The sequence below is a fragment of the Pseudorca crassidens genome, chromosome 10 (assembly GCF_039906515.1).
Source record: "Pseudorca crassidens isolate mPseCra1 chromosome 10, mPseCra1.hap1, whole genome shotgun sequence".
Taxonomy (NCBI): domain Eukaryota; kingdom Metazoa; phylum Chordata; class Mammalia; order Artiodactyla; family Delphinidae; genus Pseudorca; species Pseudorca crassidens.
The window spans coordinates 28,101,534-28,121,854 of record NC_090305.1 but is presented as its reverse complement, the minus strand read 5'-3'; the positions used below and the strand labels follow the sequence as shown (position 1 = coordinate 28,121,854).

General features: G+C 37.7%; 1 protein-coding gene across 5 annotated transcripts in view; it reads left to right on the top strand.

The window, feature by feature from the left end:
• CENPQ (centromere protein Q) overlaps positions 1–20,321 on the top strand; it is a 34,624-nt gene that overhangs the window by 10,645 nt on the left and 3,658 nt on the right. For 2 of the 5 annotated variants that reach the window (XM_067752739.1, XM_067752741.1), the window contains exons 7-8: positions 2,302–2,421; positions 2,576–2,650. In XM_067752739.1, the coding sequence (XP_067608840.1) occupies positions 2,302–2,421; positions 2,576–2,650 (195 nt within the window). Of the gene's footprint in view, positions 1–2,301; positions 2,422–2,575; positions 2,651–3,746; positions 4,680–9,327; positions 12,327–20,321 lie in introns of those variants that run through there. The other 3 variants (XM_067752742.1, XM_067752738.1, XM_067752740.1) reach the window with 3 other exon arrangements.

The following is a 20,321-nucleotide window of genomic DNA, read 5'->3' as shown; positions in this document are numbered from 1 at the left end:
CAATGTGCCTTACTTAGAATGGCTTTTTCGTACTGCAGCCTAGAGTTACTGCTGGTGATGACCTTCCAAAACCTGTATCAGTAAGAGAAGTTGTGTTCATGCAACAAGGACACATTCATTGAACTCTCACTGCTGGTGCTAGGGAAAGGCAGTGGTGAACAAAGTCTTTTAGAGATACCGAGAAGATGGTATAGGACCTGCTGGGGCATAGTTTTTTTTGTTTGTTTTTTAATTCATTTAATTAATTAATTAATTAATTTTTTACTTTTGGCTGCATTGGGTCTTCATTGCTGTGCGCCGGCTCTCTCTAGTTGCAGTGAGCGGGGGCTACTCTTCATTGCAGTGCGCGGGCTTCTCATTGTGGTGGCTTCTTTTGTTGCAGAGCATGGACTCTAGGTGTGCGGGCTTCAGTAGTTGTGGCACGCAGGCTCAGTAGTTGTGGCTCACAGGCTCTAGAGCACAGGCTCAGTAGTTGTGGCACACGGGCTTAGTTGCTCCGCGGCATGTGGGATCTTCCCGGACCAGGGCTGGAACCCGTGTCCCCTGCATTGGCAGGCGGATTCTTAACCACTGCACCACCAGGGAAGCCCTGGGGCATAGTTTTTAATCTCTGGATCTCACAACCAGAGTTAACATATGAAAATATTAGAAGAAGGACAAAAAGTAACATTTCTACAGACAACAAAAGCATGCCAAAAATATGTGTTCACAAAACAGATGAATGCTAACCTAATTTCCCAAGTGAGCTGAAAGAAATTTAGAAAAAGAATAGAAGGTATGAAAAAAGTCATAAATATTAGAAATAATAAAAAATGAAGCTATGGAATTCAGGAAAGAATTAGAGCTAAAGGAAAAAAAACTTTTAGTAATGCAGACTAAATTAGAAGGAGCAATAAGCAAATGAACAGAACAAATAATACTTAAATAAAAGGTAAAGTAAGGAGAAAATTTTAAGACTCAAAAAGAAAGAATGACATTTTTTTAAGGTATTGAGAAAAAGTGACAAATATAAAAGTTTGGCAAAAAAGACACAGCATGGGTATGGTATGAATACCCAAAGAAGATAACCAAAGCAATGGAACAAAATTAATTTTTTTAATTATACTGAAAAATTTTAGTTCTTATTACATTAACCCTTTCCTTTATTCAGTGCTATTATTCATTCCCTTCTGTAGTGTGTTGAATGGTGGCCCACCAAAAGATATGTCTAAGTCCTAATGCCTGGAACCCATGAATGTGACGTTATTTGGTTTAATAAGTGTAGCTCACAGACCCAAAGTCTTGGGTACTCAGGGATTAGCACACTATTCCTATAAGGGCCAGGTGATAAACATTTTACTCTTTGTGAGCCATGTATGGTCTTTGTCGCATAGTCTTGTTTTGTTTTTTAACCATCCTTTAGAAATGTAAAAACCATTCATAGCTCTTGGACTGATCAAAAACAGCCTATGGGCAGTTGCAGACCTCTGCAGGTACCTTTTTTAATGGTTACTAGAAGCCATAATATATTTGTTGAGGAAAATTACTGTAGTTGACGGTAAAAATTCGGCTTCCAGTATTTGGAGAATGATGTAGATGTAAGTATCAGCCATATCGCTCCGCAGGATTTAAGAGTTATTATTTCTGTATGACTTCTGTGTGGCTTCTTTACTTGTTCCCTGATCCCCAGGGGCAGTGCTATCCTTGGCTGTTGCTAGGACTAGATTTGAAAGCAGTGCAGTACTTAATACCATTTAGAAACCTGGAAGCTGGCTAACTCTATGTGTGGCCTGCAATCCGTACACCCCTGATATCATTATACTCATTTCATTCATTTCTTATTTTCTCTTTGTTTTCCCCCATAAGATATATATATTTTTTTTAGGTGGGAAACTGCCACTCATTTTCTATTACTATCTCTGCCCTAATGTTCAGCATTTCTTTCTTTTGGCAAATGAAAATAGCACTCAGATGTTCCTAAATTAAAGTTAGAGTTTCTCTGCTTTTACATACCGCTTAAGGAATGCTCCTGTACCTGTTGCCATCAGTCCTTGGGCTCTGCTAGATTCACACAGGTCTTCCAGGATATCTGATGCCCACAGTTTTGGTAAGCTTTTGAGGAAAGCGTCACATACATCTTTGTTCCATTGGTAAATCAATTTCTAGGGAGTCTGTTTTCTGAAAGAAAAATTATCAGTTTCTTCCAGAAGTGTTTCAATATATAAGGTGTTTTTAAAATATGTATGTATATATTAATAGCTGTTTGGGTTTCATTTAATAGTATATTTAATTTAAAATATTAGCTTTCTCTCTCTGATGCAGGAAGAAACAGATAAAATGGTGGAGACCGTAGAGTCAATGACTGGGGATATTCACAGCCTAAAGAACAAAGTTCATGTTCTGAGAAGTGAGGTAGAAGAAGAGGAAAGGAAGGTAAAACAGGTAATTGTTTAAAAAAAAAGTATCGCTAGAATCTGGATATAATTTTTCATGATTAGATTCTACCCAGACAGCTTTTGAGTGTAATAAGAGAAGTCAGCCTTTTGAAATAATCTAGCTTTATGAAATAATCTGTAGCTTTCTTTTTCTACTTTAGATGTTTCAAATAGATAGAGAGGTACTCTCTCTTCCCGAACTTTCTCAGAAGAGTCTCAAAGCACCCATACTTCAGGTAAGTACCAATTTACCATATTAACTGCATCACCAGTTACGAATTGTATATATGTATAATCGTTATACATATAAGTGTATAAGTATAATCATTCTTGTCAATAGCGGTATAGCATTCCATTGTATGGATGTGCCATAATGTAGTAATTTGTGAAAATGATGGAAATAAATAATTTTTGCTACTACAGGTAATACTAGGAACATCCTTGCGCATATATCTTTACACATTTGTGCAGTCATGGCTGTAGGACGGGTTTCTGGAAGCAGATCCTGACAGCTGCTTTTGTTTGTGCTTCTGATAATGGCATGTGCAGCTTTTCCTAAGACAGTTCTGTGTCCACATTTGTGCAGTCATGGCTGTAGGAGGGGTTTCTGAAAGCAAATCCTGACAGCTGCTTTTGTTTGTGCTTCTGATAATGGCGCGTGCAACTTTTCGTAAGACAGTACTGTGTCCCATTTGGGTGTACACAGCACAATGCTAACTTACCTTTGCAAAGGACTCCCATAGGTATTATAGTGTAAGTGTTTACAGTGGTAGAAAGGCTTTACGTTTCCCCAGAAAGTAACAAAATTTTCCTGTCTCAAATCTACCTAGGGTGAGAGGAATGGGAATGGGCAGAGGGAAAACAGAATACCATAGATTTAAAAGTAGAATGGCAGTGAGTTGATGATAATTGAAACTGAGTGAAGATTATATGAGGTTTATTATACCATTCTCTCTAAATAACATACATATAACGTTTTTCATAATGAAAGGTTAAAAACTAATTATATGGGTAAAGGTAGTCAAAAGGTACACACTTCCAGTTATTTATAAATAAGTCATGGGGATGTAATGGACAGAATGGTGACTAGAGTTAATACTGTATTGTATATTTGGAAGTTGCTAAGAGAGTAGATCTAAAAGTTCTCATCACAAGGAAGAAAAAGTTTGTAACTGTGTTTGGTGATAGATGTTAACTAGACTTACTGTGGTGATCATTTTGCAGTGTATACAAATGTCAAATCATTATGCCGTCTGCCTGAAGCTAATATAATGTTAATATTGATTATCAAAAAAATAAAATTTAAAAAATGAATTATTGTCATGCTCACAGAAAGAAATTTTGATGCTAATTCCAAACCAGAACGCTCTTCTGAAGGACTTAGATGTTCTCCATAATTCACCCCAGATGAAAAACATGTTAACTTTCATTGAAGAAGTCTATAAAAGACTGGATGCCTCTTGAAGAGTTTATTGTCTTGTTTTGTTTGTAGATTGTTCCATATGAATTTAATGTTTACGAATTTGTAAAAATGTTATTCTACGTGATATTGCCGGGGCTGAGGCTTCTTCAGGATTCTCGTAATATGCACTTTAAAATTAACCTCTATAAATCTACCATTAACCTGTATACATCTAATGTAGGCCTTGAAAACTGTTTTTATCAATTCCCACATCTAGGAACTCACATTTATGTTGCTGTATTTCCAGTTATTTGCCTTAAACCCTAAAATGAGAACAGCCACAATCTGATGGTTTATAATGGCTGAATAGAGTTCATTTATTGGTTAGTGCAGAGGAAATATGATACTGTGACTTAACATATGTAAAGTGTTTATAGTGCCTAGCACATAAACATGTAAGTGTTTGGTATCAATATTGTTTTTTAGCTGATGACTTGCATTTTCTGTCTGGTCATGTGGAACTCTAGAAGTCCCCAAATGCCTTTGCTCTTTTACATAACTCCCTAGACTTTTTGTGGCATAATTAATATCTGCCAGGTGTCTTTAACTTTAGAGGTAGCATGAACATTTTATTTCTTTGGTTAGGTTAGTGAATAGATGTTGAATATTTATTTTCTACTCTCATCAGAGCATACCTTTATTTCATAAAATTGTTAAAAACGAACCCAAGTTCATTTATTCCCTTAAAATAAACACCAAACCCAAAAAAAACCCTTCTTTCTAAATCTTTTCTCATTGTGATAATAAGCATATACACGTGAAGAAATTATCACTTAAATATATTAAAAATCATTTTTAACCAACCACAGTATATTGTCTGGGTTGCTTTTATCTGTTTATAAAATAAAATAACTGTAATTTAATTACTTTTCTGTCTAACCTAGAATGTTTTGTCAGTTAATTTAGAGGGTGCTATAATTTTGTTAATGCCCTCCAGGCTGAGACCACCAGGAAGACAGCTTCAGTTAAATAAGTTGGATTTAGTGCTCACTGCAGTGAGGGAGACCACACGTCATGGGGAACCCTGGGCAGCTCAGCAAAAGCGTCAAAAAAAAGATCTTAGGAAATAATGGTCAAAAAGGACCTTAATGGATCTTAAGGGAAATAAAGTCTTCGAGAAAGGAAACCTATAGTGCAGCATTTAAAGAGAACATTACAGTATATACTTTGGACTGTCTGCTACATGCCAGGCAAAGCAACTAAAGGAAAAAGGTTTCACAACATGTCTTAAAACTTAAAAACCCTTGTGTTTTTAGACTGGCAAGTAGAGCCCCAAATCACTTTTATCATTAACCATGACATTTATAATCGCTTTTGGTGGGGATGAAGGAGTTACATTAAGTCTGCTGTTTCCCTCAGAACATCTGTTTAACAGCTGATTGAAAGTCAACAGGAATTTCAACTTACCACTGTTGCTGAGGGGTAGTTCTCTACCATGCATAAACTGGTCATACTACCCTCTTGTAGCTTTGAAAAGTACATGATCTAATTTTGAGAGACGTACAGTATCTTCTGGCAGGTAGCAGGCAACATACACAATATTTTCTTCAAAGGTTGAATTGTGGTATACTCTTTGTGAAGAATTTAAGAGTTAATTACAGACCCAAATAAAATTGAAATTCAACTGCAAAAGGTCCCAGTAATTCAGATGGTCATCTTATGTAGTATCCTCATCTGTCTAAATTCTCACATACACAGGCCATGCCAACTATCATACACCTTCTCTCCGGTGACTGATAAGTGCCCATGCCAGAAACTTTAAATTCTAAAAGATAAATATTTTGGAATGGAGCCTATATGGTGTAAAAATGTGGCTTGTAATAAAGATAGAATATCAAATAAAATGTAGAGAAAATAAATTATTCAATAAATGGTCTTGAGAAAGCTAGCGAACCAACCGCACTGGGGATGGCGGTGGAGGGTGGTGGTAAATATTCCTACTTTATGACAGAATAGATTCAAAATAAATAAAATTAAATAGAAAAATAGAAACTGAATAGAATTTATGAATAAATAACTGATGTCAGTGTAGATAAAGCCCGACAGACATACTTGTTTTGTAGTACTTCACTTTATTGCATTTCGCAGATGCTGTATTTTTTACATACTGAAGGTTTGTGGCCACCCTGTTTTGAGCAAGTCTATTGATGCCATTTTTCCAACACCATTATATTTTAATTAAGGTATATACGTTTTTTAAGATATAATACTGTTGTACACTTAGTAGACTATAGTACAATGTACACGAAACTTTCATATTCACTGTGAAGCCAAAAAATTGTTGCAAGATTTGCTTTATTGTGGTGGTCTGGAACTGAACCTGCAGTATCTCTGAGGTATGCCTGTATTATTCATATAAACAGACAAAACCATAAAGAAAAAAAAATTAATAGATCATTACATAAAACTGAACTTTTTAAAATAAAAATTAGAAAACCAAGCCAAAGACACAGCACAGACTGAAAAATATCTATAGCATATATAAAACAAAAATAATATCTTTATTCATAAAGAGCTCTAAAATACCAGTAAAAAATAGATTAAATACCAATAGGAAAATGGGCAATTCTCAGAAGAAAATACATAAATGGCCAGTAAGTACTTGAAAGATTTTCAACCTTAAAATAATCATGTAAATGCAAATTAAAACAGCAAAACTTTTTCACCTATCAGATTGGAAAAGATTGACAAAGGCTGAAAGGGAAAGTCGCTGAACATACAGGAAAATGGGTCCCCAATAATGCTGCTGAAGGAAGGAGGGAAAATGTTGTAATTTGGGGTGGGGGAAGGCAGCCTGTACAGATGTTACAGAAACACAGTTTACTGTCAGTCATTTAAAATTATTATTTTATATGGGTTCTACCATTCTCCAGCTTTCCATTGGGCATATGTTTAACAAACAGGTTTTGCTTAAATATGAGACACCTGCCCAGCAACCTAAAATTAAGGGATTTACTTTCTTTCATTTGGACAGAATTTCTTGGCATTCTCTATTTACCAGAAATAAATGCAGGTGCACCTGTCAACATTAATATTTGAATCATTTAGGTTGGCTTAGTTTCCAAACAGAAGTATCCTAAATCCTCTCAGGTTTCATTCATTGTCAAGAAATTCAGCTTTAAGGAAGAGAGAGGAAAGAAGGAAAGCAAAAGCAGAGAGAAATTCAAATTTCCCATTTGTGCTTTATTCTGTCCTAAGTGACTGATACATTTTTCTGTTCTAACTAGTTTTCTCATTAAGAGTTGCTACCCTTGAATGTATTTCTCCCCACTTAACCACCACACAACCACTTTCTCTTGCCTTAGGTGTTTGTCTCCTCATTAAAGTGACAGCTGTTTGTAGCAACCATATCCAAAGACTGGTTATACTTGTTAAAATTGGACAAAGAGGAAGATGAAGGAGGGACGTTTTCCAAATACAATAAAACTACCATAGAGTACTTTTTTTACATAGACTTTATTCCTTTTTTAACTAAGAGAAACAAATGTGCCTTAGCCAGTTTTACCCATTTCCACCTCCAAGGAGGTCCTTAAAATTAAGGTAGGTTTTCAAATGGAATGACAGTGCTGTATAACAAAAATAACAATGGTTAAAATGGCTGATATTTATTGATATGTGCTATATGCCAGGCACTATTCTAAGCCCATTACATGTATACATGCATTTATACCAATGTTTAATCCTAATAACAACCCTATGGGGATTAAACTTCGTAGCAATCACTGTCATTCCCATCCTGCATAATCAGAGACAAAGGAAGCTAAGTAACTTTGTTTTAAGATCACTCAAATAGTAAGTGGTGATAGAGCTAGGAAGTAAAAAAGGTCAGGCTGTTTGTCCTTTAGAGTTTTAGAGTTTCCCACAGTCTGTTTACTGTCCTGTCCCTGAGATGTTTTAAATTTTCCTCGATCCCCAGTCAGACTTTTTAAAATCAGATTTATTTCTGCATAGGAAGTTAGACAGTTTGTCTGGTTTTTTTTTTAATAAAATTTTTAAATTTTTATTTATTTTTGGCTGTGTTGGGTCTTCGTTGCTGCATGCGGGCTTTCTCTAGTTGCGGCGAGCGGGTCTACTCTTTGTTGTACATGGGCTTCTCATTGTGGTGGCTTCTCTTGTTGTGGAGCATGGGCTCTAGGCACAGGGGCTTCAGTAGTTGCAGCACGCGGGCTGCAGTAGTTGTGGCACGTGGGCTCAGTAGTTGTGGCTCGTGGGCTCTAGAGCGCAGGCTCAGTAGCTGTGGTGCACGGGCTTAGTTACTCCGCGGCATGTGGAATCTTCCCGGACCAGGGCTCGAACCCGCATTGGGAGGCGGATTCTTATTCACTGCACCACCAGGGAAGTCCCACAGTTTGTCTTTAACACCTACATCATTACCCAAATTTGGATACCTTATTTTGGATATCTGCCCCTCACATACAAGGTCATAGTCTCCACTGTCACTCCTGAAACACATGTGTTAGTGTTTTTATTTGCAGTGACATTTCTGCCTGAGGCTTCTTTGACTTTGTTTTGAAGTTTATTTTCAAGAATTAAATGAAAAAGCCTATTGAGCCCGTTATTGCTTGTATTTATTTATTCTTTCCCCCTGCTTAGTTGTTAGATGAGTGACCCAGTGCCAGAGCCCACAGAATGCCTGGAATGTGAGCTAACACTGCAGAACCACTAATAGAAAGAAAACACAAAAGTGTTCTTTATAAAGAAGGACATAGTGAGAATGACATTACCAGGCTCTTAAGTGGGGATGGTTTTAGGACACTGATAATTTCAAGAGTGGAAGCAAATTCGGAAGCACAACCAGCCCCAGAGAGTTGCAACTAAGTAATCCATCTCAGTTCTCAGAAATTGCACCAATTTTTATCTTTTCTTTTTTTTTTTCTTTTTTATCTTAATATCATGGGTTTTTTAACCTTTTTCCAGATTTTTTAGGGAAAGGTCTGGAAGAGCTAGCATTTCTTGAGCATCTACGTATGCCTAGAATATTAAGAAATTTGTATTTCTTTTTCTGGTCATGGATGCATAAAGATAGAAATTCTATCCTAAAATGTTTATTTTTTACCAAGGAAACGATTAGGGGCCCAAGAATCTGGACTTGTTTAAGGCCCTCAGAGAGGGTGTCAGCAGTTTCAGGAGTTAATAAGATCAAGTCTGAGATCTGTTTTACAGAAAAATGAAATACTTGCCTCATCTATTCTGAGGACAATAACAAAGGGGCATAAAATTCGAAGGAAAGACTTAAATTTAATATAATGAGTGTTGTGTCCTATCCGAAATGAAACCCTAAAAGATGTTTATAAGTGGTGAGTGACAGATTCTAATTTATTGAAAATATTCTGGTATTTGCAAGGCACTATCTCGAGGATGATTTCTCAGTTTGAGTCGGTATAAAGAGAAGTAGTTGTTTGTGGTCCCGTGATACCGAGTTCGTATTTCTTCTCATGTCATTTTCTTCAGAATGAGTTCTTCCGCACGACTAACCTACCTGTGTTGCTGATGCTTATCTACTCAACCGGACTTGGTCTTGGGGCGGCAGTGAACAGTGTCATTGGTACATTGCCAACCTCATCTCCTGCTTCCCGAGTGTGTGTCCATGATGACAAGGGGAACCCCGTGTCTTGGTCTGTCACAGACCAGTTTGCTACCATGTGCCATGGCTAAACCCTGCCAGAGCATCGCAGGAAAGGTTACAGCCAGCTGGTGGCCCTCACGCTGGCCAGGAAGTTGCGAAGCCAGGGATTCCCCTCTCAGGGCAATGTCCTGGATGACAACGTGTTCTCCATCAGCCTCCTAAACAGCATTCAAGCCGAGTTCTTGCCTGGTCGATTCTATAGGCTTATTCTCACCCCTGCAGCTTTCTCTGGGCAAGTTCACCCCTAGCCCATTAGAACTCCAGGAATTTTCTTCCTTTTTCTGAACATACACATGCTCCTAGCTGTCAGTGAGGGGAAAAATTAAAACTAGAATCAGGAGAACCTTAAATTTTTGAAAAGGACCAGAAGACAAGCAGGGTTAGGCTGGGAATGCCTAACTCTCCCTGTCTCAAGTTTCTAAAGTAATGACTATAGGGGTCAGAGACAGCTATGGGTAAAAACAGGATAATTATCTTCCTTTGCGATCCACTGTAGGAAGAAGGTTCTAAAGTCAGAGGGTCTTCGCAAAGGAGCAGAAATGACTGCATGAGAACAAGTGATTTAACACGGCAGCACGTGGCTACTGCTTCCTTATTGCTGCTTGGGCTTCTGCTCGGTGTTCTCATTACCACGTCAGTTCCCTACAACCCAAAATAATGCTCCCCTGTGCCTGCCACTGCTGTTTCCCCAAACGCTCTTCCTACCACCTGTGACTCAAGTTCTCTGTAGAATATTCTGCTTTTTTCCCTTTAATTACTGTCTCTCCACTTCTGCCTAGGACTCTAGCATATAGTTCTTCCCTGGAAATGTTTGAATGCAGTGGTTCTCACCTTTTAGTGCCCTTCAGAATCACCTGGAGGGCAGGTTGCAACACAGATGGCTGAGCCTCTCCCCACAGCCCCTGATTCAGTAAGTCCGAGGTCAGGCCTGAGAATTTGTACTGCTAACAAGCTTCCATTTCTCAGTTGCCTTGGATGGAGGAATGAAGATATGGGCATTTTAAAAGCTAGAAACAAACGAACAACAGCAAAAACAAATACATCAATAAAAAAATTTTTAAAAAGCTCGAAACAGACGATGTTGGCATAGGACTGGACATTGCCTGCCACCTATTCCAGCCCCCTTGTTTATAATCTGCTTTCTCATGGGAAACTAAGATGCATATGTAGGTGTGAATCTGGATATGCAAATGCACATGTAAACATACATACACATATATTTACATTTATTTCATGTTTCTGTATGCATATGTACATACTCAGAGAATTTTGATAAGATAAACTTTAATTCTCTCATTACATATGAAGATTTGCGGGCCAAAGAAAATAAATGACTTCTTTGAGATCATACAGATAATCAGTGCTAGAGGCGGAGCCAGAACAGTGTTACTTTGATTTCAACCTTTTTTTTCCCCGAAGCCAAGTATCTTTTTCATAAAGGAAATTTAAATGATTAAATTGATTAAATGATTATAATCAATACTCTTATTAGTCTTTTATCCTTATCAGAATTTTTGTTTTAATTTGGATTCCAATTGATTGTGTATGCATATCTTTCAAGGAAAATAAAGGAAGAGATAAACATCACAAGCTATGTTCTTCTATCTGCAATAAAAGCAGACACAAACACAATGGTTGGATTTATCTAGTCTGGATAAAGTTGACTTAGCCATATGGAAAATATTGGTTTCTTACCCCATGGAGGTCACAAACATCCCGACTACAAAGATTAGAGGAAATCTAAATTTTAGGTGTTTATTCTTAGAAAAGTAAACAAACTGGCTGAAGGAGAGCTTTGTTTTAATAAAAAAATATGATTCCTTGGGAGTGACAGTATGCTTAGGTCACCATGAGCCAGTTGTTACCTAGAGACTTGTCGTTGGTGCCAGAGGGAAGAGGTCTAAGTAACTGGGGTCCATAAATCTCTCGAGAATGTGGTCTAGTTTCTGCCCCAGGGATTCTCATTATCTTTAGCATTGATAACTGAGGGTCACTCCCAGCTGGTACATGGCATCATTATTATAGCCCTGTGCCTTATTGTCTCACTAATAATAATGTGCCTACTGTTTACTTAACATTTAACTACATGCTGATAATTGTGCCAAATTTTATATATACTTTTGTGTATGTGTGTGTGTGTGTGTGTGTGTGTGATTTATCTTATTGTGGGAATTCTGGCTGGGGGGTGGGTTATGACTCATCAAAGGTTATGCAGATTTTAAGTCGTGATCAGAGCCTGAGTTTGTCAGATTCTGAAGCCTGTACTTTGAATTATTATGCTAATTGGCCTCTCAGGCAGCTAGGAACTCTCTGAGGACTCAGTACAGGCAACATGCTCAACTCTGCAGAGATGTGTATTTTGCTCTGGGTGGATGCGGACTGGGTTTTGCAATTGCCTGCGTATTTAGTGAGCATGAATGTTCACTCTGCCTAAGACTCACTGAGGGGAAATACAGAGGAAGAATGGAGAGTTCAGTCTGCTCAAACTTTGGGAGCTGGACAAGGCAGGGCAGTTTCGGAGGACATTTAGACATCCTCTAGAATAGAATCTCATTTAATAACACAAGTTTTGTTTCTACTCATTTTGCATTTTTCATGACGAATTTTTGTTTGGTGATTTGAATTTTGAGAAAAAAACATGAAAGAACTCTAAATTAAATTTCTTTAAGTTGTCTGTGATAATACCTAAAGTTTTGTATCCATTTTCCCTAATCTCAGTAAACTCTAGGAGCAGAGAAAAAATAAAACTGAAAGTAACACACAGCCGATGGAATAGCACAGCACCTACAACAAAGGTGATTTCTCCCTTCAAACCTGGGACGTTAGCATTAAAATTATTTTAGTTGGGGAAAATAAAAATAGTAAAAAAAAAAAAAAAAATGCAGATGGAGGGATTGTTGTGTCAGTATAGGTAACATTAACAGCCTAATTCTCTTTCCCCAAGTTTCTATTCACCCATGTTTCTCAATCTCTGATAGAAATCTTGGCTCCAGCTATTAAAACCCAGTTGCCGACAGCCCTTTGTGTCTCTTTTACCTCTTCTCTGCACTTTCTCCTCCTTTTTTTTTTTTTCTGGTCTTTTATGCAGTTCCTTCCTTCCTTTCTATTGTGATATAGTGCAGAATTTGAGAGCGTGAGTGATGGAGCCAAACTCCCTGGATTTAATATCTACCTTTGCCATATATTAGCTGAACGACTTTAGGCGTCCTACTTAACCTTTTTCTTACCTTAGTTTACCCATCTGAAAACTGGGGGTAAGAATAGTACCAATCCCATAGGGTTGTTGTTGGGAACAAATGATTTAATATGTGTAAAGCCTCTAGAACAGTGCCTGCCACATAGTAGATGCCATTTCCTCTAGAATAAATGAAGGCAGGGATTTTTAAAACTTTTGTTCACCACAATGTAACTATCACTGTTGTATCTCCAGTACCTAGACCAGTGCCTGATACCATTGTTGAAATAATTAATTTTCTATTTCTACTGTGTTTATCTTTCAGTGTTTTTCTTTGGAGCTCTGCTTCTTCTTTCTTTCCTCCTTTAAGACCTCTCTGTTTCTACTTCTGCATTCTTTGCCTCTCAGGTTTCCATCATCTATTGCTCACCTAAATTGTCTCCTATGTCTCTGGGTCTAAGGTTTTTGAGCAGAGTGAAACATCACAAATTCAACATTTATCAGTAATTATTAGTCATGGAGTTTCCAATGAAAAGAGAAAGAAGAACTCTTGAGTCAAGGAAAACTGAGAATAAAATAATACTTTAAATACAATATTTTACATTAAATTTGTGGTGACCTGTGTTTGTCATTTATACATAGGTTAAGCTGCCTGTAAAAATCTGCCACTTTCTACCATTAGTTTTATTTTGATTCAAACGTAAAAGTAGTTAAAAGAAGAGTGTAATAAACAGCTGTTGTTCACCTGGATTCACTGATATTTTATCATATTTGATCCCTCTCTGTCTTTACACACACACACACTATATAGACATTACTAGGAATTATTTGAAATTAAGTTACAGATATCATACTTTACTGCTAAATACTTCAGCATGCATCTTAACAAAATAAATGCCACCACATTACCAATATTGTACTTAAGAAAATTTACATTAATTCGATAGTATCATTTAATGTATCATAATAAATTTTTCCCAATGGTCTACAAAATGTGTGTTTTAGAGTTTGTTCCTCTGATCCAGAATTCAATAAAGGTTCATGAGTCGCAGGTGATTAAGTTTCTTAGTCTCCTAAAATCTAGAATGAAGCACTCACATCTTTTCTTCCCATCCCTGATATTAACTTTTTTGAAGAGTTCAGGCCAATTATCTGATGGAATGTTCCATCCACAATTTGGATTATTCTGATTCTTCCCTTATGATTAGATTCAGGTTACGCAGTCTTGGCCAGAAATCTATGTGGTGATATATTGCACTTCTCACTGCACTGTATCAGAAGGCACACAATGTTGGGTTCTTCCACTGCGGCTCATGCTAAGTTTGACCACTTGGTAAAGATGGTGACCACCGGTCATCTCCATTATACAGGTCCATTTTACCCTTTACAATTTGTAAGTAGTAATAATATTAAATAAATTTTATTTAATAACAATCCTTGCTTGAGTTAATTCTTAAATTGGAGATTGCAAAATGTCAACTTTCTAATTTGCCATTCCTTCTACATTCCTTAGTAGGTATTCTTCTGTAAAGAAGAGTTTTTGTTTGCCAGATCACCTCATTTTCATATCATTGTGGATTCAAGGATTTTTTAAAAAAAATTCATGTGTTATAATCCACTACATTATTGTTATTTTCGATGCTGTTATATATGGTATCAAATTTGCCAAGTAGGAAGTTTGTTGTACCAGTTCTGTTTTCTTTTGACATGACCAATTTTTTTTTTTTTTTTTAAATTGAACCCGGGTCCTTGGCAGTGAAAGCGTGGAGTCCTAAGCACTGGACCGCCAGGGAATTCCCAACATGACCACATTTAGTCTCGAGCATTTCCTTACTTTCTTGCCCAAGGTGTTCTTTCCTTTTCTTCTTTCCTTTTCCTGTTCTTCAGCCTTTTCTCCAAGAGTTCTATTTTCCCTGAAAGGTATTTATGAAGATCTGACTATCAGGGATGATCACTGAGTGTTGTTACTTGTAGCCCTTTTCAGTCAACAGAGCCAAAGAATAGATGTTATTTTTAATCCCAGGTTCCTACATTGTTCAAAAGTCAAAACAATATAAAAGGGATATATATTCGGGGAAGTCTTATTCCCATCCCTAACTCCACTACTTATAGGTCACTTAAAAAATAGTTTCTCGTTTAATCTTCCTGTGTTTCTGTTTGCAAAAGAAAAGTTAGCAGAGATCTATTTGATATACACTAATTTTCTCATTCTTTCTTACATACTCTTGTACATGTAGCTTTTTTCCCACTTAAAAACGTATCATGGAAATTACCTCAAATTACATCACAGAGAACTTCCTTGTTGCTATAAGTGCTTCACTGTGTAGATGTGTTGTAATTCATTCACCTGGACTTTGAAGGATGGAAATTTAGGTTGTTTCTAAAAGTTTGATATTACAAATAATATTGGAGTGAATAACCCAGTGCAAACATTGGTTTTATATTTGTGGAGGAATCCTCAGGGTAAATTTCTGGAAGTTGAATTGCTTGTATAAATGCGTATGTATTTTATTAGACGGTACTGAATTCCCCTCACTGGAGTTGTAACTTTCCTACTCCCACTACCGTATATGAGTATGCCTATTTTCTACAGCTTCAAACTTGGGTTCTCAATATTTTTTAAAAGTATTGCATGACAGTTTAATCACACTTTTTTTTTTGAGTGAAGTTAAGCATCTTTTCATATGTTTAAGGGTCATTTTATTTGTTTTTCTGTGAACTAACCATGTCTCTTGCCCATTTTTCTATTGGATTTGAGTAAATTTTTTTTCTCCTCTCAGTGTTAAGGGTTCTTTATATTTTATGGAAAATAGTTCTCTATTTGTGATATAAATTGCAAATAGTTTCTCCTAGTGTGTAATTTATATTTTGACGCCAGATCTTTTGCCACTGAGAAATCACACACATGCACACATACATATGTATTTTATTTATCAAACTTAATTTATTACTTCTGAATTTGGAAAGCCTTTCCTTATACCCACATTATAAAGGAACCAACCAATGTTTTCTTCTAGTATTTGTATGACTTCTTTTCTTTTTAAAGGCTTTATTTATATCTTGGATCAATTTGGAGTTTATTCTTGTAGAGGTATGAAATATGAGTTTAATTTAATTTTACTTTTTTTCAGATTGCTATCCATTTGTCTCACTGCCACTTATTTAAAATTCCTTCTTTACCCCAGCGACTTGAGATGCCACTTTGATCTTATTTTAAACTTTCCTGTGTACTTGTTATTTCTGGACCTTTTTTTCCCCTTTGTTCTGCACAATCATGTGCCATTACTACACTTTATATAGGTTTTTTTAAAATTAATTAATTAATTTATTTATTTATTTATTTATGGCTGCGCTGGGTCTTCGTTGCTGCGCCTGGGTTTTCTCTAGTTGCGGTGAGTGGGGGCTACTCTTCGCTGCGGTGCGCGGGCTTCTCATTGCAGTGGCTTCTCTTGTTGTGGAGCACGGGCTCTAGGCATGCGGGCTTCAGTAGTTGTGGCTCGCGGGCTCTAGAGCGCAGGCTCAGCAGTGTGGTGCATGGGCTTAATTGCTCCACGGCATGTGGGATCTTCCTGGACCAGGGCTCGAACCCGTATCCCCTGAATTGGCAGGCGGATTCTTAACCACTGTGCCACCAGGGAAGTCCCTATATAGGTTTTATAGTATGTTTTAATGTTTGTGGGGTTAATCTCCCCTTTTAACCTATTTTCTTTTCCTGAAATTTGTATTGTTATTTTTGCATATTTATTTTCCATGTTCTTAGTCTCAGGAATCTGATGAAAGGAAATAGTCAAAAATGCAGCAGAGAGACTTCCCTCGTGGTCCAGTGGTTAGAACTCGGCACTTTCAGTGCTGGGGCCTGGGTTCAATCCTTGGTCCAGGAACTAAGATACCATAGCTGCACAGCGCAGCCAAAAAAAAAAGCAAAAATTCTAATGGGACAACTAGAAATATATCAAGTGCTCTCTTTGGGAAATAATCTAGAACTAAAATCTTACATCTCGTGTTCACTGCAGTAACTGCATGGTACTAACTAAAGTCTGATAGTCTTACTGGATTATAAGCAATGTCTTTTAACAGTGTTTAAAACCTAGAGTATATTTTGCCTTGGAAACACATAGATCTGTTAGAGGGAGAGAAAGCCACACATCCATTAGGAAGAAGAATACCCAGATGTTAGCTATTTTTATTTGTAACTTTTAAAATCACAAGAGCCAGAATAAGGGGGAGTAAACAAAAGTTCACTCAAGAAAATAAAGTTCACTCAAGAAGTGAACAGGGACTTCCCTGGTGGTCCAGTGGTAAACAATATGCCTTACAATGCAGGGGACTTAGGTTTGATCCCTGGTCAGGGAACTAAGATCCCACATGCCATAGGGCAACTAAGCCCCGTGCCCCTCAGCGAGAGCCCACGTGCCTGCAAACTACAGAGCCCACGCACCACAACTAGAGAGAGAAAACCCACACTCCTCAACAAAGATCCCTTGTGCCTCAACGAAGACCTGACGCAGCCAAATAAATAAATAAAAATAATAAATAAATAATTTTAAAAAGAAGTGAACAAAATTGGAACAGGGCTGGAACACACATGCCACCAGCACTGCTGAAGTTGGAGGGGGTAAAGAAAAGGGGAGAGGCTGGGAGTGGCTTCTTTCTCTCTTTCATCTCATTGCTCAGGTACAGTAAGATCAGAAAAAGCAAAGGGCTGTCGTACCTATCAGGAGTATTAAACTGAAGGAGGGCTAAATTCCATGCCTTTCTTAATGAATTTATGGCTTTGAAAATAACATAAGATTGTCCTCAGTAAAAGAGTTGAGAAAGAAGGGGGAGTAGAGATAAGCAGTGGGGTTACTAAATGATCAGTTTAATCTACTACAACATTCTGTCCAAGCCTTGCCCTGGAGGGATGAATTATGAAGTATGAATAAGAGATAACAAGGGATTATTACTAACAGTTTCTTTGAGTTCCTAGACATTCCAGGTCAACTCGTTTGCAGACTTGCTAAATGAGAGACTCAGTATTTTCCAGCCACTCTTTTCTTGTTGATAAAACATAGCAAATTATAACAGCTAGATATTTGGGGAATGAAATCTCTCTAGATGTAAAATATCACTGAGGATTTCTACAGCTGTTATACCCCATATCCGATCACATGCACATTGGTTAATAAAATAACGTAATGGGAAGAAAAATTGCCTTGCCCCATTAAAAATATTTTATTATAAACTAATCAAGATTGGGTATATTAAGATCATGACCTTTATTTTACTAACCTGAGTGATTATTTTATATGAAGTATTTCATAAGTATTAATTCACCCATATTGAGTCAAAGATTGAATTATCTCTGGAATAGTACTACGGGCTGCTGTTGAACAAGTCAAATTTTGTTTATGCTGAAGATGAGTATAGGGTAAAGAACATTCGTTCTTTATTATCATAAAATGCCAACTCAATTACTAATGACAAAATTTCCTGTTTAATAAGTTGTTTATTCATAGTCAATGAGAGAGCCTAGTCTTAAATCCTAATCTCTGACAGGAGAGGAGGATGATGAATATACTTTAAAATGTTGGATAATGCAGGCAGCTGACAATGAATTATAGTTTAAAAATACCCTTTATACAGCTGCTATTCAGAGTGCTACATGCATCATTTCTTGCAGCTAACTGGCACACCTAGCATTCTTTGTCCTTTCAAAGTACCTGGCCGACATCTTTTAAGGGTCGCCAACTCTCTGTGGAGTGAAAAGGCAATGTGCTTAAATGTTTCATTCAAAAAATATCATACATATATACCACGTTAGTCTCAGGGCCACATGTTAGGTAAACTAAGCCTCTTTCTTCTTCTCCCAGGAACACACCCTTTGGTAATACAAAATTTAAAACAAAGACTCCTTTTTAAAAAATTTGCCTCAGTTTTCATTTTATCTCAGACCACTGGGCTAAGCTGCTTGATATCCCCAGAACTGCCACATTCCCTCTCTTCCTCTTTTTTCTCCAATTTATAACTAATAACATTAGCTCCTCTGTTCTAAGATTATGAGTCTGGTACTTATTGTCTAGCTCCAGCCACTGACTTCTGCATCTTTCCCTAAGGATTTCATTAAAAACTGTGGTTTGGGTTCCCAGTTCTAAAAAACAATAATGAACTTTAAAAAAGTAAATTTAGGGCTTCCCTGGTGGCACAATGGTTGAGAGTCCGCCTGCCGATGCAGAGGACATGGGTTCGTGCCCTGGTCCGGGAAGATCCCACATGCCGCGGAGCGGCTGGGCCGGTGAGCCATGGCCGCTGAGCCTGCGCGTCCAGAGCCTGTGCTTCGCAACGGGAGAGGCCACAACAGTGAGAGGCCCGCGTACCGAAAAAAAAAAAAAAAAAGTAAATTTAAAATATTTTGCAAGCTTCATAGTTTCAAAGTGTTACCAGGATTGTTTCATTTGACCTCCACGAAAACCCTGGGAAGCACACGGGACAGGTACTATTTATACCTTGCAGATGAGAACATAGATTTGGAGGCATTGGGAGACTTGCCCAAGATAACAGGGCCCATCAGAGTCACCTGACTCAGTCCAGTGTAGATTTTCTTTGCACAGTCTGAGTTCTTCAGGTCCCGAGAACCTTAGTTGTCAAAGGAAATATGATTAGAATCTCTTCTAAAAGGCTCGTAGTTTTCAAGGTCTATCCATAATCAGTCTGGATTTTATTTATACACAATAACCTCACCCTAGTCTCAGACTTGCACTTTGTGTTCATTTAGGTGGCTTGTTTGTTTCTTTTTTCATTTATTCATTAAACTATAAACAGTGATAGGCTGGGGTAAGATTATGAAGGTATTTTATGTCATGCCTAAGGGTCTGAGTTTATTTTTGTAGCTATGGGGATTGGAGAGGTAGGGGCAGAGAGGAAATACATACACATCAGCACTCGGTTAAATATTAGATATGTGGGGTGGGTCTAGCCACTGAGGGAAAGGGAAGACAATAGAATTGCTAGTCAAGCTAATCCTTGGGATAAGGAACACTTGAAAGAGGGGACTGATTTAAGAGAATAAATAATGAGTTCAGTTTTAGATATTTTAGGTTTCTAGTGTGTTGACTGAAAAAAAAAAAGCACAACATAAAAGTTGAGAGTTATGTTTTATTTGGGGGACATTCTTAGGACTTCAAGCCTGGGAGACAGCATCTCAAGAGAGACTGCTCCGAAGAGGGCTGGGGGTGGGGGTGGGAGGGGGGAGTTTTTGCAACAAAACCAGGTAGTTGAAATATCAAAAGATTATTGTTAATAAAAGAAAATCGGGTATCTCAAGTTAAGTTTAGCGCTTCTCTATGTTTGGGAAGATGCAGGAGTCTGGGCTCACTGAAATCATCCCTGTGCTATGCACCCCAGCTATCTGGGGCCAATTAGCTATCTGGGGCAGTTATCCTATGCTTTCTCATCCTGAGTTTCCTTAGGTGCACCGTCAGGGGTGACTGCCGGGGCTGATGGCTAGATGGGCTTGGAGTGGGCAGCCCCTTTGCCTCCATCCTGAGTTCCCTCAGGGCCCACAGTCTGGGCAGCTGTAATGTAATGGCCTAATGGCTGCAACATCCTTTGTTTACTGATACGGCAGTCAACATTTTAGTTCTCAAGTGACATTCAAAAGAGGTG